Genomic DNA, 21,267 nt, shown 5'->3' with positions numbered 1-21,267 from the left:
GATATGAGGAAGATAAATGCAAATGGAAACATTTGACAGTATCATATTCAACCCACACTAAGGGTGTGAATACAAATCAGGACGTTCTTTAAACCCTTTCATGCATGAATTAATTATTTTTACCAAGTGTTATTATTGCTCATGAAAATCAAGATTTGAACTTTTTTTTTTAAATCTAGTTTTTTCAAATAGATTTGTATGTCCACTCAGGACAGTGTGCATTCAGGGTTTGAACTGAAGAGATGTACATGCAGAGTATCTTTTTAAAATTGTAAATCCTGCAAATGTCTTCTTACAACCTCTAAATCAGCACAGCTCTCTACTTTAAATACAATATTTGTCATATATAACTTTAAATAGTTTATGATAATTCTGTGTGTCACAACACGCATACCAAAGCAAATGTGTAAACCTGCTGGGTAATACAGGTTTCAGATTCTGACTTTCATGCATTCATACAAACTGTCATTTTAAGGACTAAAAAGACCAACAAATGATTTATCACATACATTTTATTTTACAATATTACAGAGGACATATAGTAGAGATCTGTTCTTAAGAAGTCTGGGCCTGATCAGCCATCATCCGTTCTTTTTGTTTCATGAGACATTTCCTGCCGCTGGCATACGCTCCCAGGTCTCCATCTGCAAAGAGGAAAGTCAGTAGTTCAACAGACTTAGTAGTTAAAAAAACTACGATTAAACTACTAAAAGTCTAATCATAATTTCTCCAAAACCAAAGGTGTTAAACAAAATACCGTTGTGCAATTGTTATTAAAAAAGATGGCTTTTTGCATTTCCCTTTCAGAAAGGGCATCAAATAAAACATTTAAAGAATTATTTCAGCCCTATTCATAACACTATTATTACATCTACCTAATTTGTAAAAAAAAAACATTTGATTGACGCAGGGGACAGTAAATAAAATCTCCAAGTTTATGAACAGCAGTGTAATATGACATGTAGATTTTCGTTATTGTTTTTAAAGTGTCTTCTACCGCACATGTCCATTATCACATTACTTACAGCGTAACTGGAAGTTGTTGGAAGTCTCTTCAAACTGCTCAATTTCCTTGATACAGTTCTGCTTGTAGCTGAATCCTTCCCTCTGATAGCAGGCCTTCATACGCTCCTGGACTATCTTCACAATCTCCTGATCCACTTTGCTAAAGAGTGAAGACAGAACAACAGGGTCACACTCTTTAACAGCATCTCCAGAGCTGATAGAGGCTCTATTACTGGTGCATACATTCACTATTGAGTCCTTGAAATAAAGGCAAACATTTCTATGCCACCCTTGTCTTTTCAAAAGTCTCTCAATCATCTCTAATTTGAGCTTCCCTACCGGGCCTACCCATGTGTTTTAACATACATGTACAATCTGGTTGGGCATATCCTTTTCTTTCTTTAAACAGTTTTCCCCTTATAGCCAATCGTTCTAGCTCTGATTCTCTGGCATTTGCTCTAAGAGCTCCAATACTTTGGAAAGCCCTGCCTGAGGAAATCTGGCATTTTCAAATTGTGTCTAATTTTAAATCCATTAAAAACACACTCCTATAAAGCTTCTTTGAATACTTGATTTGGTTTATTTATTTTGGAAACATTTGTTTTTACATATTTAGTTATTTTAAAGATGGTAGGCAAGTACACAATCAGTAATCAAATTGTAGGAATAAAATACAGTAAATACAGTAAGTTCTGATTCAAGTTATCTTACATTTTATATACCATTCAAATAGTTGTAGACATTATTCATTAACAATGTTCTCTATGTGTTAAGATATTATAACTACATTTGATTTGATTTGATTTGATTTGATATACTTTATTAATCCCCGTGGGGAAATTGTTTCTCTGCATTTGACCCATCCTAGTGTTAGGAGCAGTGGGCTGCCATTTTGAACAGCGCCCGGGGAGCAGTGTAGGGAACGGTGCCTTGCTCAGGGACACCTCGGTAGCACTTGGTCTTGCCGGGACTTGAACTGGTGACCTTCCAGTTGCCAAGCCAAGTCCCTATCGACTTCGCCACCACCGCCCAAACATATTTACATATTTGGCGAAACCACAAGTCTGCCACTAAAATTGCAATTATCTCATACGTTGCTGTACTGGAGGGATGTTTCCCCTATACCAAGCCACCTGTTACACTCGGCAATCCTGTATGTATATCGTATCTTAATACTAAAATATCTTGAGCACTCGCATGTCTATCAGGATGAATACATCTGATGTGCATCTCTGTCTGTTACTTACTAGTCTCTCCTCCACTGCATCTCAGCCTCATAGTAGCAGAGGTAATCTCCATTCTCGCAGTCTGTCAGTTCGGGAATACGGCGGAACTTCTGGTGGTAGTACACCGACTTGTTGTTAGACCGAATACTGTCAAGCACACCTGGAGGAGAGAATAAAAAAACACATATATAAACAAAGACGTAGTTAAACGTAACGCAAAGCAAGGACACGTACTGTGATTTGATATACACGAATGTTGCTGGCCAGCATAACACCTAGCTAAAAGTGCAGACATAGCTAGCTTACTATGTATTTTATTGCCTAAAGCCAGTCTTGTTATGTATTTAATGTTACCCCTTTGCAAGGACACAGCATGTATGGCATTGTTATTAAGTTAAACCAGCTGTATGACTGATAACTTTAGCTGTGTTGTTGTGCTAGCCTGTTAGCCCAGTTAGCTCTGTTAGCTTGAGTTACCTTTAAATTTGGAGACAGGCACATCCACGGAGTAATAGAAGAGGTTAGTCAGGATCACGGCCGGGTTTGGCAATGATGTCTGTTTATCCACAACCGGAGTCTTCCTCGGAGGCTCCGGATATGCTGCGTTATCATGGTCCTTCATTTTGCCTTATTTTGACCACGATAATGAAATCCTTCAATTCGACCTCAGCAGCTCTCCTTTCGTGGTGGAGAATGCGCATGCGCAGAATATATTCTTCTTCTGTATGAATTGCGGACTACAAACCAACGTTTAAAGGTGCATACCGCCACCTACTTTACAGGAGTGTGTCACTTCGAGAATTGAAACACTTACTTAACATTATTAAATTAAAATAAATTAAAAAGCAGCCATGCTATATTCTAGAAATTAAACCTATATTATTCCAATACTGAATAAAGCCATGTGCAGAAGATACAAATCTATGGCGAAATAGAGGTTGGCAAATGTAAACGTAGGTTTTGTTCTGATGAATCAAAATGTAGTCGTTACTCGTTACACATAATATCCCAAAAAATTATCTAAAGCTCAGTTACATTACATATATATATTTTTTAACAAAGTTTGAAGGGTAAAAGTTACATTTAGAGTTGTTGTACCATGGAAAGGCAGCAGGTGGTGGTGCAAGGCTGACACTCATGTTCTCTAACTATTTTTAAAAACGTATTCTTGACAGACAATAATAGTAAACATATAAAAGAAGTATATCTCTCAAATAAATATAGTAACAAAAAGTTCCTACAAATATTACAGTACTTAAATTATTGTTACATTCCACTAATAATGTTGGCCACAATGAACATATTTCTTCAACCCTTTGTCTCCTTTCTTGGTCAAGTAGTCACTGTCCACTGGGCCTCCCCACCACGTCAGTCCTCTGATATTAACCCCCTCCTCTCCTGTCATAACTTGGCAGAGATTGCCTTACTTGAAAAACAACACCACTCCTCAACTGGGCCAAGCACCAATTTAGAGCCCTTACACCCGTAACATCTTAAGTGTGACCCTTACACCAGCACCTCTCTCTTTCTATTCCTCGACTTGACAGACATCAGACATGGTCAGTGCTCCTTCTATTTTAGTATATTTTAATTTGCAGTTTTTTTCTACTTGTGTGCATGTGTGTGGGGGTTATCATCACTTTGTTTGAACACTTGGTTTTATAAGGGAATATAAAGAATATTGAATCTTGTAATGGCTGCTTTGATGAGACCACGTGTAGAACTGAAATGGCGACTTCTTTTAATATCCCATATGAGTCTATGACTTTATTTTTAAAAGGGACTTCTATTACAGTTTATTCTTTTGATGTATTGTTTCTTTTTATTAGACCATTCAGAGGCCATTTCATATTAATGGAATTACATTTTTAATAATAAAGCTGTACAGAAACCAGACAGATGACTACATTTTACTAGGGCTGTCAATCAACAAATAAATACAACAACTTTGATGATCGATTCATTGTTAAATTAATGTTTCATACAACAATATAAGAAGATTATATGCTTTATATGCTTTATATCATATTTAACTTAATAGTCTTGGGGTTTCGATTAATTTAACAAGACATCCAAAGACATCACCCTTGAAATGTATAACTATTTTCCAACGTTTTATAGACCAATTGATTAATTAAAGTAACTAATCACCAGATTATTGATAATAAAATAATTGTATTACATTTATTAAAGGCAAGGATGAATGTGTCTCTTTTTTTTATCTAATACTGTAGTTCTTAAAGTGTTTTTAAAAACATGAATTTGTAATACATCTCATGTTTCATGTTAACAAGTAACTCTGTGCCTCTACAGTCTCATCGTAAATTCCATGCACCCCGACATGGGCACATGGGGTTCCTCCCCCGAAAGCGTTGTAAGAAACATCGTGGCCAGGTGCGCACATGGCCCAAAGATGACCCCAGCAAACCTGTCCACCTCACTGCTTTCCTGGGGTACAAAGCTGGCATGACCCACATAGTGAGGGATATGCGCCGCACAGCCCTAAGTATGTACAACTGTAACATGGCGGCATGGGAGGATTTAGCAAAGAAACAATGATTTTTTGTGATGTTTACTGCTCTTTTCAGAGGATAATGGACTTGTAAGAGCAGGTGTTACATGGCACCCTACTGTGTTCTGTAAGCATTTAATAGGGTTTAGCTTCATTAAATCCACATCACAGTAATACATTATTGCATTGTTATTGAGGTGCCTTTCTATATTGTTCAATAATCATTTCCATTGTTAATAGACTTTGCTTGCGTGAGCATTACCAAATACTGACTGTTGAAATAACTCAGTGGATTAATATTTGCCTGGTTTACCCCACAGAGGTGGCACATCGAGAGGGAGTCGAGGCTGTTACCATCATTGAAACTCCACCAGTCATCGTAGTGGGGATTGTGGGATACATTGAGACTCCCCGTGGCATACGTTCCTTTAAAACAATCTTCGCTGAGCATCTTGGTGATGAGTGCAAGCGCAGATTTTACAAAAACTGGTGTGTGTTCCCCTTATTTGTAGTTAATTGAGCACACAGTTGTTGCCCTACGAACACCACTCTTTCTTCTATCTAAACTGGGCTTTTTTGTTTCTCAGGTTCAAGAGCAAGAAGAAGGCCTTCACCAAGTACAGCAAGAAGTGGCAGGATGAGTCAGGAAAGAAACAGCTGGACAAGGATTTCGCTCACTTGAAGAAATACTGTTCCACAATCAGGGTTCTCGTTCACACCCAGGTAGACTAGCTAGTTTACAACTAAAATAAAAACAAAATACAGTTTTAGAGACACAACAATTGTTGTCTAAACCCATGTCAGTGAGACTCCACTGATCTAATGATTGGTAGCTTTAGAACCACCCCTGCAAAATGGCCACCTGACCACATGCAATGGAAATAAAAGCTGCGACATCCCAAATATCCCAGCTGCCACGATCCAGACATCTTTGACCGAGGGGAGCACTCAAGGGTGTCGTCTCAAATGACAGTTTAAAAATAATTCTCAGTGCTGGCTGCTCACCCAGCCCTCACCAAGGGACAACCTTAATGTTGGCAGCAACAGTATCAGGATCAGCCAATAAAAGTGTTGGTGGAGGCGTGTGGTGCAGTGGGTTGAGCGTTGGTGTTCGGATCAGGGGGTCACAGGTTCAAACCCCACTGCAGTCAACATGTCGTTGTGTCCCTGGGCAAGACACTTCACCCCAAATTGCTCCTGTGGGGATTGCCCACAGTATTGAGTATGTAAGTCGCTTTGGATAGAAGTGTCTAACAAGTGACATGTAATGACACTGGGATCATATTACAGCTTTAAAAGTGGGAATACAATTTGAATGTGTTTTTGAAATATCAGTGTTATGGTAATTGACCTTATGTGAAGTTCAAACATCAGCCTGTGCTCAGTCATAAATCCAACAATAAAAAATACTTCCTGGGGCAATTATTTAACTTTATAATTAGAAAAGCTATCCTGGCTCCAAAATGGTGGAATGAGCTCCCCATTGACATCAGGACAGCAGATAGCTTACACACCTTCCGGCGCAGACTGAAAACTCATCTCTTTCGACTCCACTTCGAGCGATAGAACTATTAACAAAGCACTTATATACTAATAAAGGACTGGCTTATCTAAAGCCAGTTGAGTAGCACTTGAAATGTTTTTGCTCTATGAAGCCTGATGTACTTATATGATTCTGTTTTCTTCAAGTTTGTATTTTGTTGGTCGAACGGACCTATTGTAAGTTACTTTGGATAAAAGCGTCAGCTAAATGCGATGTAATCTAAAAAAGCGTTTCCAGATTTTCAAACGGCAGTTTACAGGCTTTTTCCATTTCCAGATGCGAATGCTGCCCATAGCACAGAAAAAAGCCCACATCATGGAGGTGCAACTGAACGGGGGAACCATGTCGGACAAAGTGGACTGGGCTAAGGAGCGCCTGGAGCAAGCTGTGCCTGTTTCTGCTGTCTTCTACCAGGATGAGATGATTGACGTCATTGGAGTGACCAAGGGACATGGCTTCAAAGGTAGGAAACATGTTTTGATTTGTGCCTGACCAACAATTTTGTAAATAAAATGTGCACTACTTATTCTGGTCTCTTTCTGCTGATAGGTGTGACAAGTCGCTGGGGCGTAAAGAAACTTCCCAGGAAGACGCACAAAGGTCTGAGGAAGGTGGCCTGTATCGGAGCCTGGCATCCGGCCCGTGTGTCGTACACCGTAGCTCGTGCCGGTCAGAAGGGCTATCACCACCGTACAGAGCTCAACAAGAAGGTGAGCTGAGAGACACAAGCCCAACTTCACCCACAATACTTCCCCTTTATCTGTCCTCAGGGAAATACAACTTTATTAAAGAATCACTAGCAAAACCTGTGGTGGGAGCAGAAACCAGATATTTTACATAATGTTAAAGTACAAATAACAAAGTCTAATTGTACTCCATTGCAATTCATTAAATGTAAGCTGTTAATTCAGTTAAAGTACAGATGTGTTATGAGCCAAATTGACTCAAAGTATTAGTAAAAGTACAGAATTCAATTTGTATGCCATTAAAGAATATTATATTATGTTTTTATCACTGATAACTATATGTAAGAGTATTTTAATGTGTTACTTCATTAATGTTGAGAAATTGTAAAATACTACTAGGAAGTATCATGTACTTTTTGTGTAAATATTAACTCGTCACTTATGCTTTCAAATAAATGTATTGGAGTAAAAAATAAAATATTTCCTTTAGACGTTTAAAAGATTAGAAGTTTAAATCTGCATAAAATGGGAATCCTCAGGTAAAGTATAAGTACTCACATTTCAACAATGATAAGCAATGTTATTATACAAATACATAGGTTTACTGTAAAGCTCTGTGCTCATGTCCTCATGTCTCCTTAGATCTACCGTATGGGTCAGGGTCTTCGCATGAAGGACGGGAAGGTGATCCAGAACAACGCCTCCACTGACTACGACGCCAGCCAGAAGAGCATCACACCCATGGTACTGTCATTTTTAACAATAAAATATCCACACAAAAAAGGCTCTCTAAGAAGCCAATGCATCCATATGATGTATTAACCACACTTGTTGAAAACACTGCCACACTGCATAGGGAATTATAATGCATTATGGTGTATTACTGCCTATTATGAAAGATAATATGGTTTACAGGAAGTGATAACAAATGTGTTCCTGAATGCTCCTCATTTACTCTTTGTTTTTTTTTTGTATCCACTTCACTGTTTGTATCCACTTCACTGTTGTAGGGAGGCTTCCCCCATTATGGCGAAGTGAAAAATGACTTCCTCATGTTGAAGGGCTGCGTGGTTGGGCCTAAGAAACGTGTCCTCACCCTCAGAAAGGTAAGTTGTGACTTTGAATGTTACATTTTGGATCTTATATTCAGCAGCTTGGAGTGTGTCTACAAAGCTTAAGCCTCTAATTTACTCTCAAAGTAAATGGTTTGGCTCTTTGTACTTGCAAGACATGTATAGTATGTGTACATCTTTGTGTCTTTCCTCCTCTCCTAGTCTTTGCTCGTGCACACATCTCGTAAATCCACTGAGATTATCGAACTCAAGTTCATTGACACCACTTCCAAGTTTGGTCATGGTCGCTTCCAGACTGCCCAGGAGAAGGCGGCATTTATTGTAAGCGTGAGAAAAGTTTGGTGCACGCACAAATCTGATAAGCAGGATTCATTATTAATCAACATTATCACTGCTGTTTCACTGTGCACTATTTAACACTGAGCTCTGGTTTGACCTACAGGGGCCACTGAAGAAGGATGTCACGAAAAATCTGCCAGAGCCTCTAGCTGAGGAGGCCTGAAAACCTTTTGATATTTTACATACAATAATTAAACTGAGTTTCAAATACACAATGTGTTGTTTTGCCATGTACATTAGCATTGGTGTGTTAGAGTTTTAATGACAAACTGCACCCTCCAGGAGCCAAGATAGAAGAATTATGGGTTTTTATTTTATGATTTTAAAATAGGTGGAAAAAAGGGATGATGTTTAGTTCCTTAAAAGTTTTGGCAGGTAAAAAATATACAAATGTTTAAGTATCAACTTAAAGTCAATTACTTTACTTAAATCGACATTAATCTTGTACTCATGGACATGTTAAATCTGCTACATATGGTGGGTAGACTAATTAAAGGGTAGTTGTGCACTTCTGCCTCTTGTGGCTGAATGGGTTTACAACAAAACAAATTATCCTGACAAAAAAACCAGTCAAACCTTTTCTTTTTTACCCATTATCAAAAGTAAAAAAATATTTAAGAAACCTGACAAATATGATCCTGGCAATGATCCAAACAATTTGGATCACGCTCAGACAATTGATCACAAGAATTTGTTTTGTCTCATTTGCCTCTCAAGGCTTCCGTATAACCACTTCCTATTTGAACTGAGTTTAGGTTCAACAGGTAACATAGATTCAAAGTTTTTGACTTTATTTATTAATGATAAATCCATCAGCATACTAACACCGTTCAAAAATAACATGCACCATGGTACCTTGGAACACAATCATCTTCATTATCATATCCATGTTGGATGCATGGATAGTTTGTTCAGTCAGTATTTTTTTCAATCAGTTGTCATTACCAACACCTTGTCTTGACGTGCAGTTTAGACATCCACTGTTTGCATCTTTTATTAGTGTTGGTATCAAGTAAAAAAGTGTCTGTTTGGTGTTTGATGTGCTCTCACTGATGTACAGTTCACTCATCCTCACAGTAGGGGGCACTTTAGCTCTACTCTCACAGTCCCCAGGTCTCTGCCATTCTCAGCGTGTCCTCAGGAGGCATCTATCCTGACACACTCAGGATACACACCAAACCGTACCCAGCTGCAGCACCCTCTGGAAGCATCCATTAGAGATTCAAGGCAATAGCTGCACAGTGGCTGTTTTGCATCAACATCTTTCCATCTGACCTCAGAGTGGAACTACTCTGACATGTAGTCCTGGGACTCTGTGGAGGACTGGTGGGAAGAGGAGTGCATTGACGACTGGTGGGATGCAGGTGGGTTGTCCAGGCCAGATGTCATCAGGGGCAGATATAGATCGTCCATATTGGGCATTACAAGCACTTTCTGTTGAGGGGGAAACAAATGAAATAACCATATTTATCTAGATAATCAAATGTCAGTTATATGCAACTGCCTGGTGTATCACCCTTCCCCTAACCAAACAAGTAGAATCTCATTCAATTTCACCAAAAATGTATTTATTCATTTAGCATTTGACCTAACTTTAAAAGATAACATAGGCCTACTGGGTATCCAATGAATCCACAGATGGTTTAAGCCTAGCCAAAAGCCAGTATATGGATTATGCTACTTAATTAACAAAAGCGAGGAGTCAGCTGCATATAATAAAACAATCAATACAAATTGTTTAAAAAAAAAGGTAAAATCCCTGCAACCACAAAAGGTCCTTGAGCATACATACATTCATAAATGACCAAGAATCAGGTGGATAGGTCAAGTAGTAAAACTAACTTATCTTTAATTGCGTATAGACAGATTCACTGATGGACTTACCTGGAATTCACACTGCAGTTTTTTCTCGATCCACTCGGTGACATGAGTGAAGGTAACCTCCCTCTCCCCGAGTGTCGGTCTCACGTGAAGGTCTAACCTGGGAGGCACCCGGAAACTGTACCTAAGAGGATAGAACAAGAGAAAAAAACTGCATGAGAAAGAAAGGATCCTTTGAATTTATGGTGCGAAACGACAAGTAAACACAGTACCATATCCTGTCAGTAGGGGGAGGGGGGATGTTTACAGCCAGAGTACCGGAGAGCTCCAGGACTTCGACGCTGAGCATCAGAGGCATGTTGGACACCTCAGCTATCTTCTTCCTGATGTACTCGTTCTCTGTGGCTTTCTGGAAATACTTGGACTTTGTTATCTTGTCCACAAATCTCAGGATCTTCCTACTGGTGCTGCCACTGGTGTGCCTGGGGATTAGGACAAGGGCACAGACTCAGTGAAGGACTGTGAGTGAGACCTTTCACTTTCAAGGCATATCCCAATTAGTGGTGCGACATCAGCTGTTTTCTGCCAACCATTGAAGACTTGAAAATATGTGGAAATCGCCTTATTTACAAAAAAAATTACATTTTAAACTTCTATTTATTTATTATTTACCATTCAAGTGGTAGTTAAATCTGAATCTCAATGAGTTTATTAAATGTCAAAGAAAAGTATGTTAATCAGTGGTTTTAGAAACTTACTTTCTTTCTTCCATTTCTGCCTTTGAAGGACTCCAAAATGAACTGGATCTTTCATGAACGGTAACCATACTGGATACACATACACTTATAGGAGGTGTGCTAGATTAAATTAAAATGACAACGAGAATAGGAACTCTATGTTGTTGAGGGAAAAGTTCTAATTTCTTAAATGGGATTCCGTTTTTTACCTAAAATATAATATATAAAGACTAAGTAGGTACAGTGCAGTGCAATTATGTGACCTATGATCAATAGTGTATTGGATCTGTATGGTATAAAGGTGTTAATTTACCCGTCAGCTGCTAACCCTGAGCTCTTATCTCCCAGAGACCCCTGCAGCTCAGAGGGCGGGGCTTCTTCTTCATCAGACGAGCCCGCGCTGGATGACTCTTCATCACTATCAGCCAGTATACACAGCCTGGGCTTGGAGCTGAAAAACACACCATTGGTACCTGTTAATGAAAAGCTTCTAATTCCTTCTCCACCTTTAGCTAACATCCACCTCTACAGTCTACACTCTGATGGACCTCACCCAACTGGCTGGGTTTCTGGAACGCTGTGAGCCTCATCCTCTCCATCTTTACCCAGCTTACACAGGTTCATCTTAGTCTCCAGGGTCATCTGAAGGCAGCCTGTGTACACCACCTCCAGCTCCAGCCACAGGCCTTAAAGGGAGGCAAGGAGAGAGAAGGTGAATACAGACAGCTAAGAGGTTCAAATCAGATCTGAAAGGACGTCAGAGCAAGTGAGGATTGTTTGGTCATGTTATTGTCAGCTAAGCTTTGTCCTCTCCAAGAGGATTACTAATCTCTTAAACGGGAGACAATTGAAAGCTTTCTAGGGCAGGTGCATCAAACTCTGAGATTACACAAATGAGATCATGGCCTAAACTGACTACAGGATTGTGTCTGAGAGAAGAAGTCGACACGGTTCGGTTGACCTTTTTGTGAGTCCTCAACATACACAGTGGTATTAAAAAAAGCCGTAATTAGCTGTTCTAGTGTTGTATTTTATACAATCGTGTATACCCATCTGTGTACTATCTGTATTACAGGTACAGTAGAAACAGTGAAAGTCGGGATATCAGGAAAACACAAAGGCCATGTAAAACAAAAAAAGGAAAAATAAACAAGAGCAAGTATAGATGCATTCTTATGCAAAGCAGCATGTACTGGTGTAAATACACACAATGTACCTCTGCGGTCCAGTGTAGGTGTGGAGGTGCTGAGGACTTGAGGTAGACAAGTGCCCATGTCCAGATCTGCCAGCTTCAGCTCATTCATGAAGTATGGCAACTTGTAATGAGACAAACAACACCTTTAATTAACAAATATGCTGGGCAAAAAGACATAAGACAAAATCCAAATGAAATCCGTGATTTATTTTTAGAAATACTTAATACAAATGAGCGAGCAGGGGAAACCTGCTTTGTGTGTATGTGAGTGTGTCAAAGAGGAGAGCGGGAAATGAGTAATGAGATGCTGCAGCAGCGCCATCAGTGCTCCACTACTCACTCCCACCTCCTGCCTTCGGAGTGCACCATCAGCAGACTCTCACACACAGCACACACAGCACACACAGCACACACAGCCAGAAAAAGACAGATGCAGCGTTGATGTGCCTAATGTCACATCTTTTGACCTCGTGCACAAAGCATTGATGTTCAGGTCGTATCATTGTGTGACAAAGCTTGTAGAGGTCTGACCGACAGTATACTGACTCCTGCCAAACCGTGTTATTAGTCACTATGACACTTATGATGGTGCTGCTGATTTAGTCAACTTACAGATAAATGTGAATTTGAAAAAAACAAGAGCATCAGTTAAAGGAAGTTTTGTTTAATCACAATCTGGGATTTACATGCAATGAACAATGTCAGACTTCCTTCTATGTTGCAAGCACTCGGAATACAATTTGTTCTACCAGATTTTTTTAAATTCCCGTCGATTTTAAAAGTGTAATCAAGGTTTTATACCCATTGGCCAATACAAATACCACAGCCCTAGTTTTCTTTTTGGTCATGTAGCACCAATGTCCTAAATATTTGTGACTTTTTACTGCATCAATTTTATGTAAGAAGACCATCTGTCCAGCATTAACATACTTTCACAAGACCAATCATTTTCTCCACCAAGGATTAAAATGATCCATAAATGAAAAAGAAAACAATCCTCATCTACCCTCACCTTGATCTTGCTCAGTTTCTTCTGGATCTTGTGCGCCACCTGATCGGTCCAGTACTTCTCGCGCAAGAAGTCCCAGAAGATCCGCCCCACCAGGGAGTTGACCCAGGTGGGCTGGCCCTCTGCAGAGGGTCCTTCTGCCCCTGGACCAGCACTGGGCTCAGCTCCAGCCTGACCTCCAGATCCATGCTCTTCATTCTGAATCTGCAGGGTTTAATGAAAAAGGAGTCTTTAGAAGGCATATAATAATAATAATAATAATAATAATAATAATAATAATAATAATAATAATAATAATACAATATATTTATATAGTGCTTTTCTATAACTCAAAGATGCTTTACAGTATGAGGGAGGGTAGACAAACAAGGACAGGCAAAACATAAAATAAACAAGGCAGTCAATAGGAAGTTGATTGAGAGGGGGGCTTATGGGTAGACTAAGTTGAAGAGATGGGTTTTGAGGAGGGGCTGAAAGACTGTGAGGGACTCAGAGTCACGAAGATCTTAGGGGAGGGAATTCCAGAGCCTAGGAGCTGCCACTGAGAAGTCCCCAATTCTGCAGAGTTTGGATGTGGAAATGGATAGGAGTCCGGCTGCGGTGGATCTGAGGGACCGTGGGGGTTGATAGGGGGTGAGAAGGTTTGTGAGATAAGGGGGGGCTAGATGGTGGAGTGCTTTGTAGTTGGTGCGATGGGAGACAGGAAGCCAGTGGAGGTCTTTGAGGACTTGGGTGATGTGATGCCATGATTTGGTATGCGTGAGGAGTCGTGCAGCTGCATTTTGAACCCGTAGGAGTCTATTGAGGGATGTAGTGCTGATGCCGTAAAGAAGTGAATTGCAGTAGTCAAGGCGGGAGGAAATGAAGGCGTGGATTAGTCGTTCGGCTGCAGGACGGGTGAGAGAGGGTCGGATTTTTGCAATATTGCGGAGGTGGAAAAATGAGGTTTTGACTGTTTATATATATCTGCACAAGCTTCTCAGAGGTTATATGACATGCTCAGGTGCCATATTTCTTTTTAATGTTTGCTATTTATATGCTAGTCTATCCCAATTCAAGCTGACTCTCTTACTGATTCTTAAACCTTCTTCTAACACCAGGACAGCCTGTATCTACATGGGGTGCCAATCCCAAACTGAAGACAGGATTATTCAGGTATACTGCAGTTCCCTTTATAGCCAGGTGAAACTTGATATTTCTGCACATTGACATTTGGTGTAGTCAGCAGGGATGGATTTAGCTGAACCAGCATCCCAGACAAGGCTGGTCTGAGTGAGAGCAGAACAGTGGAACAGCAGCTGATATTGACCAGCCCTGATCAATGGAAGTATTAGCAAGACACGCAGAGGGTAAGTAGAACAGAGAAAGCGTTCTGATATCTGCTCACCCTTTACAACCCCCAGTACTGCGGAGTTACCCTTGACAATACATTGAAAAGCTGAATAAAAGTGTTGCTCATTGACCTTCTTTTGGGTCATGGGGCTTCCCTTGTCACTCTGGCAGGGGCTCGGGGTGAGATTGCAGCTCTGCATGCCAATTAGTTGCGTCATGTAGGAGCTGTAGTCCAAAAGCATTCTAGTTTTCATGGCTCCTGGCAACTCATTCAGCTCCTCTGTGCTTCCTTTGGCAGTGTCTCCAGCACATGGTGTTTCTGAGTGACAGAGAAAAGACAGACTGGGCTGATGGAGTCGGTAAATATAAAGAAAGGACCATTTTGCATAAAATATCCTGTGCTGGATTTCATCAATGACTTTTACAGTTGATATGGCTTAATTCCCAACCCAAAACGTTGTCTTACCTGCGTTCTCCTCCTCTCTCAAACTGCTCGTGGCTGCAGCCTGGGAAGCAGACAGGAAGTGCTGGAACCACTCTTCCTTCTCTCTTCCTGTTCGGCCAAACAGGTACAAGGTGACAGGAAGCTGGTGGTCGGGGGCGATATTTCTCTCTGCCCTTTCTTCCTCCCCCTGCCCTTCCACCACGCTCTCCTCCCCAACCTCCCCCTCAGCCAGAATGAGGCAGATGGGGTACTTTCTGTTCCAGATCCTCTTGCGAGCCAATCCAGGCGGCAACAGAGACACCTAGGATTAAATGCATAATATGTCATTTTCTGCTACTAGGAATCAAAACAATAACAAAAGACAACGTTTGCTGGCATGTAAAGTTAAAGAAAGTGTGTCCTTGCGATCAGCTTCCTGTGGTTATAATTACAATATCATTATAGCACACAATCGGGTAATACTGGCAAACACAATAAATAAAGCAGTTAAGCATGTTAAAAATGAATGTTTCTTAGATGTATTTCAGTGGACATGGTTGGGCAGCAAGCTAACGGCTACCATTGAGTCAGCTGGTTTCCCGGAAGTTTGATGTATAAAATCCTTCATCTTCTTAAAATATTAAAATATGTGTCTTGTGTATGTGACTTGCAACTAGATATACAATCAATTTGTATCAGCTTCTGGGAGAAAACCACAATGCTAAGCAAGAACACAGATTAAATGTGAAAGTTCAAATGACACTTGTTCTTAGTTTGATATTTGTATATTCATTGACATTTGGAATGATGTTAGTACACAACCTAGCAACATAAATACCATAAGTATTCTTGTTTTTAGTCATTTTAATGCAGACATGTATATTATGTCGAAGTAAGTTTACTTTATTTTCCTTCTACAAGAAATGCTAGAAGCTACAAGTTGAGTTGACGGTTCACCAGGACCTCAGCCAGCACTCCCCCACGTTGATTATATTGTGTGTTAGCTTGATTTCATCACACTATAGGAGCAATTGTAGACTGCTACTGGAACCGGGTCAAATTTATTCAGAGCATCATCACTTCAGTTGTAACCCTTCTGGTCTTTCACCCTCAGTGTTAGATGACAAATGGGTGCAGAGAGATAAGAGTTCAGGTGAGAGGTCACCTTCTCTTTTACTCACCTCTGAGTGACATGCCTACCCTGGGTCGCAGAAATGAGTCCATTTTCTGTATACCACACTGACCTTACAGTTGGCCAGCTGGTAAGTGCGCGAACGCAAAAAGACGGCCTCCTGGGGCGTCTTGTCGAACGCTGCCCACCGGGGGATGTTGGCCCGTGGGTATGCCAGACGCAGCCGGCTGCCCTCCAGGGTGACGTACACAGAGTGTGCGATGCAGGGGTTGAAGGTCTCAGGGTCGTAGCTATGTGTCTCATTCATCCAACCCTGGTAGAAAATAATGAGGATATTTAACCACCAGTGAGTCCGAAAATATGTAAACCTATAGCATCAAATCTAGTCAGGAATATAATAGATATTATATTCACTGTGAGTGGTTCACACTGCGACAATACAGCTCAGCAGGAGGGGAAACAAGAGACAGAATATGCATCTCATTTAACACTGGACGAGTAATTGAATTAGTCCCAAGCCTGTTCTTAGTTATTACTCTATTCTCCTAAATTGCCTCCATTTGAATTGCTTACTCTGCATTAATTTAGCAGTGTGCCCCACTCTCTCAGCAGGGCGGTCAAGAAGTGCTCTGAGAAAGCTATTCTCAAAATAACCTGTGTCTGAGGGAATTTTTCAATACCGTAATTACCGGAAAAGTAATCCATAAAACACCAAAGACAGCAATGAAGCCATCCAATGCCTCACATGGCAACTGCGGTTTGTTGTTTTGATCTCTCGAAGCTTAGAGCTTCATCCCCATTTACATATAGCCAAATGTGTAAAAGGAAAACAGAGAGTGGCTTCTCATTCTCTGCTACACTTACATGTGTAACACATTTGAAAGAAAAAGAGAGAGTTTGAATACAAACAAAAGGACTGAGACGGATGAAATGTCACCCTAATCACCTGATCTTTCTGTGTGGACAAACATATTTTGAGATTGACAATAAAGTTGACTTTGACTAATGTTTACACCTCTTTGAATAACTTGTTACCTCTAGGATTTCTCGATCAGCGAGTCCTTCATCCAGTAGATCCATGTTCAAGGTCTTTGATTTACTCCAACTGGAAGATGAGCGTCGTGGTGCAAACATGAACACCACCATCAGGCCCAACATGAAGCCACATGCAACCCCCACGGACAGACCAGCCACATAGGAGGGCAGGGGCAGCACGAAGAAGCCATAAGCTAGAAGCCCCACAGGGAAGAGCCAGTGAAGAGGCAGCGAAGATCCTGGCACTCTGACTCGAGACTGGGCGTAAGATCTATGATGTGTCTCTCTGGATCCATTCTGGAGCTCCACCACCTGAATCACATCTCCAAAAGTGCGGATTTCCAAATGGCTGTCACTTCTATGGTGTTCTAAGTATTCTGTTAAGGAGGCTTTTCTGAGTCTTTTTAGTGGCATGTCACACGCACCTTCAGCTCTCCTCCGGCACTTAAGTTCTGCATCTTCACTTCCCATTTCTCTCCCGCAGCTGCCTTGGGATGTTGGTGAGTCTTCGGCACCAGAGGCCTTCCCCTGCTTGGGGCTGCCAGAGTTTTCCTCCCCCATTATCTTACTCAGCATGCTTAGCGGATCCTGCATGGCCTCGGAGAACTTCCTCCGTGTGTCCTCCAGCTCAGCTATCAGGGAGCTGCCCCGGGGCTCAGGGGGAGGCAGGCCGCCAGCAGAAAGAGGAGATTCCCAGTCATCATCCTCCTGCAGCCCTCCTGCTTCAGACCTAACCTCTGAGATTTTTGGATGGGTAGCCTGCTTCCAGGGATGCATATGCAGCTTGGAGTCTGACTTGGAGAGGTTAACCTCTGGCTCGACCCGGCGGGAAATCTCTGTGCTCAGAGACTTGACCAGGTTGAGCAGAGGTTTCCCCCGCAGGGAGCTGCTCTCCCTCGGCTCCAGCTCTGTGGAGGAGGATTTGACAAGATTGCGGGTGAGAAGTATGTCAGCTGATGATGCCGACAGCTCAGCTAAAGAGCCCGGCGAGGAGGGGGAGTGAGGCAGGAAGGGGGGCTGGGAGCGGTGACTGAGGTTTAAGTCGAAATCCATCCCCAGGCTGAGGTCAGGCTGGCTTTTCCTGGCTTCTGGTTTGTCTTTGGAAAAAGCCACTGTGGGACCGTCATTACGGCTGTTCCGGCTGAAGATAAGCTTGCTTTCTTCCATGTTGGCCATCAACAAGAAGCTATTGAGAGAATGTGGTCAACAAAACTGGGTCCCTGAAGACATTGAGCAAGGCGCTAGGGAGTCTTTAACTGCATGAAGATTTGTGATGTCCTCTTCGGGTAACTTGTAGTACATCATTTTGGATGCTGGAAAGGGAAAATGTATTTAAAATGTTGTCATTTCCCAAGCTAAAACCACCTTGTATAGCAACATCATTATTTGTAATGGCAGCATAACATTTGACATTAAACCTCTATGCTTTTTGTTCATCCACCGCTCTGACTTCCCGCCTAGTCTTGTCCATTGCTCTTCCCTTTAAACCATGATTTTTTTTTTGTATCTACTTGTTCACATAGCAAACACCGCAGCCATTCTTACACAACAGAAGGGGATACTGATGTCACAAACAAATGTTCCTGCCATTATAGAGGCCACATTTTTACAAAAAAGGATCAGCAGAAAATGAAACAGTAAACACTTGAGCAATGATTGGCCGTTATCCAATATATTTTAAATTATTTCCCTGACCTTGATGAAACCAATTGTTCAGGCTACAGATACTGATTTGTTACCATGTTGCAGTACAATTTATCTTTCCCATTGGCTCCCACCTTATCTTTCACTTCTCTGCACTCTGGAGAGATGTTCATTTCTAGCACCAACCTGCTGAACTGTTTGTCAAATCTAATTAACAAAAAGTGCTGCTCTAGTGCTTATCCTGCTCCAGACAACCCTGCATTACTCCAATCAATTTCTATTTCGGACTTAGTTTGGATCAGTTGGTGCTGACAGAGAGAGGAAAACCTCTGTTGCTCTGTGGAAGATGGAGTCAGCAAGGATTTGGCAGCTTTCCAGCCGGGACTGAGCAAGAACTTCTGCAGGAAGACAGAAAATCAATGTCTTTGGTCTGTCCCTTGGGAGGGGAAAGTGTAGCAGAATGTGCTGTTATATAATAAGGAGGATTGTAGTTAAAGTCAACGATCAAACACATGACAAATGTACACTTATTAACGTGGGGGGCAGCCTTCGAGAAAGAACTGAGCAATGAAGTCCAAATGTACTTAATGTCATTTTGAACAAGAAAGTTCACATTAAAGCAGCAACTAATACTATTATGTCAATCAACAAAGAAATCTTTCAACTTCCAACAGGTAAGCCCCAAGTGACTGCAGGCCATCCGATACGGAGAAGAAAATTAAGTTCAATGTAGTCATATTGCTGACTACCAGATATTTTACAATAACTGGAGGTAACAAGAGGCCTATTTGAAGGAAAAGTCAGTAAGCTTAAAAAAGTCCTTCACTATAGTTCTACAGAATATTTTCTTTTTAGTAGGGTATCAGAGAAATGGCAGAGTAACATTACACCCTGTATTTGCAGATGATGATGGTCTAGGTTTATTCCCCTGTCTACTGTATAATGACTGGTGAAGCAGTAACAATGGATTAGAAGGGAGGGGAAGAAATGAAGTGAACATCAGAAAATCTCACTTTTATCTCTGACGTCAACATGGGATAGAATCCTGCTGTCTTTCCCTATCGATTATCCACTTAACCTATCAATCGACAATGGGATACAAAAAGATTTGTGTTCAATCTTAGAGAAACCTAATTGAAACCCATTTATGATTAAATGTGACTATATAGCAGCCTGGCATCACACAATGAAACACAACGTTTATTTAAAAGGCTTAATCCTCACCCCAACTGCCATTTTAACCTAATGGCTGACACATTTGGCACAGCACTCTGTGTTTGTCTGGGTATCACAGGGTCAGTTTTAGTAAAGCTGCACTTCGTCTCATTAAGCAAATCATTAAGCCAATATCTCCAGGGCTTAAAAGAAGGTTCACTGTTAATAGACAGTGTAAGCCAAACAATCAGTCAGGCATTTAAATGAGTCCCTTTTGTCCCATTACACTTTGTGCATTTCAAGATATGACAAATCCATCAAGCATGTCCTCACCATAAATCTTATATTTCCAAATAAAAGGCAGGTATTCTACTGCTATTCTATCACAACAACATGCGTTTGCTGCATGAGTTTAACTGCTGCATCAGTCAACGCAAAGGATTTACCTGAATGTGGCATGTTGCACCAGCTGCTCCTGTGATCTCAGTGGCAGAGGTTTGTGTAGAAATGTGCTTCACGTACAGGCTGCAGTGCACAGTGTGGATGCTGCAGCGCGCGGGGTGCTGCGCGCGGGGATGCGCACCATCGCAGTCTACAAATATTCACTCAACTTCACTGGATGTGTAGTCAATCTTCGTGTTAAAATCATCCAAACACCGTGAAAATATGTTACAGTTCAGCTTTAAAATGAACGCGTCAGCAGCACTGTGTCACACCGCGTTTTCGCGAGACGTCAATTCGGAATAATGTGATTATTGGAGCCCTGGCTGCAGCCTGGACGCAGCGGTAATCCAGATTAGACTCGAGAGGCCAACAGTTGACGGAGCGACTCCTCCTCTCTGCTGCTGTCCTCAGCGTCAAAACACACACCAAACTCAACTCTGACACCGCAGTGTACGCACCATTATGTAATGGCATGACCTGGGAAAATGATGCTCAAAGTTACTGAACAACATCCTTTTATTCAAAAAGACAAAATCATTCCTTGTCATTGACTATAAGGGATGGGAAGATCTGGTTTTAACTAATTTATATTATGTATCTCACTATTGAGGATTAATTTAGTTTGAATAAGGCAATTATCTACAATCTTCAAAGATTTGAAAGGCTTTATTATGCACAATAGCTACAGCATAGTTGTTGACAATGAAAGTCCCAGGTTACTCCAACAGTGCAACATATAGTTTACCTAAAACATAAACAAATCAAAATAAAGCAAGACAAACTAAATATGGAAAGAGTATGGTGCAAGGGACTCAGCATTTACAATTCAGGAATAATTGAATGAATTTGTAAAATAGAATTAGATACAAATGAATGTAAAATGTAATACAGTAAAGTGGAATTAAATATGGTTTAGTGTCAAAAGATACACATATGGACCGTAAATGAGTAAGTG

At 41.0% G+C, this 21,267-nt stretch overlaps 3 protein-coding genes and 1 long non-coding RNA gene across 4 annotated transcripts; 2 read left to right on the top strand and 2 right to left on the bottom strand.

Annotated features, from left to right (window-relative positions):
- Window positions 1-494: 494 nt before the first annotated feature.
- On the bottom strand, window positions 495-2,940 carry ndufb10 (NADH:ubiquinone oxidoreductase subunit B10). Its single transcript, XM_034088850.2, has 4 exons — window positions 2,709-2,940; window positions 2,253-2,391; window positions 1,026-1,165; window positions 495-644 (listed from the first exon to the last, which is right to left on the bottom strand). Exons 1-4 carry the CDS (start codon window positions 2,851-2,853, stop codon window positions 556-558), a joined length of 513 nt encoding a protein of 170 aa, XP_033944741.1. The 5' UTR covers window positions 2,854-2,940; the 3' UTR covers window positions 495-555.
- Window positions 2,941-3,679: 739 nt separating this feature from the next.
- Window positions 3,680-8,599, top strand: LOC117450842 (large ribosomal subunit protein uL3-like). The gene is made up of 10 exons (XM_034088834.2): window positions 3,680-3,790; window positions 4,545-4,737; window positions 5,064-5,232; window positions 5,331-5,466; window positions 6,563-6,749; window positions 6,836-6,996; window positions 7,615-7,716; window positions 7,983-8,078; window positions 8,247-8,366; window positions 8,488-8,599. The coding sequence occupies exons 1-10, from the start codon at window positions 3,788-3,790 to the stop codon at window positions 8,545-8,547; spliced, it is 1,227 nt and encodes a 408-aa protein (XP_033944725.1). The 5' UTR covers window positions 3,680-3,787; the 3' UTR covers window positions 8,548-8,599.
- A 559-nt stretch (window positions 8,600-9,158) lies between these two features.
- LOC117450828 (testis-expressed protein 2-like) lies at window positions 9,159-20,710 on the bottom strand. Its single transcript, XM_034088814.1, has 12 exons — window positions 20,315-20,710; window positions 17,070-18,382; window positions 16,147-16,347; window positions 14,945-15,224; window positions 14,610-14,797; window positions 13,150-13,350; window positions 12,159-12,258; window positions 11,496-11,628; window positions 11,256-11,393; window positions 10,478-10,687; window positions 10,269-10,389; window positions 9,159-9,818 (listed from the first exon to the last, which is right to left on the bottom strand). The coding sequence occupies exons 2-12, from the start codon at window positions 18,243-18,245 to the stop codon at window positions 9,672-9,674; spliced, it is 2,895 nt and encodes a 964-aa protein (XP_033944705.1). The 5' UTR covers window positions 18,246-18,382; window positions 20,315-20,710; the 3' UTR covers window positions 9,159-9,671.
- On the top strand, window positions 14,405-15,074 carry LOC117450867 (uncharacterized). Its single transcript, XR_004552604.1, has 3 exons — window positions 14,405-14,495; window positions 14,777-14,837; window positions 14,984-15,074. It is a non-coding gene; the product is annotated as an uncharacterized lncRNA (long non-coding RNA).
- Window positions 20,711-21,267: the final 557 nt, after the last annotated feature.

Source organism: Pseudochaenichthys georgianus, chromosome 8, assembly GCF_902827115.2.
Source record: "Pseudochaenichthys georgianus chromosome 8, fPseGeo1.2, whole genome shotgun sequence".
NCBI lineage: Eukaryota > Metazoa > Chordata > Actinopteri > Perciformes > Channichthyidae > Pseudochaenichthys > Pseudochaenichthys georgianus.
This window is presented reverse-complemented; position numbering and strand designations above follow the sequence as displayed.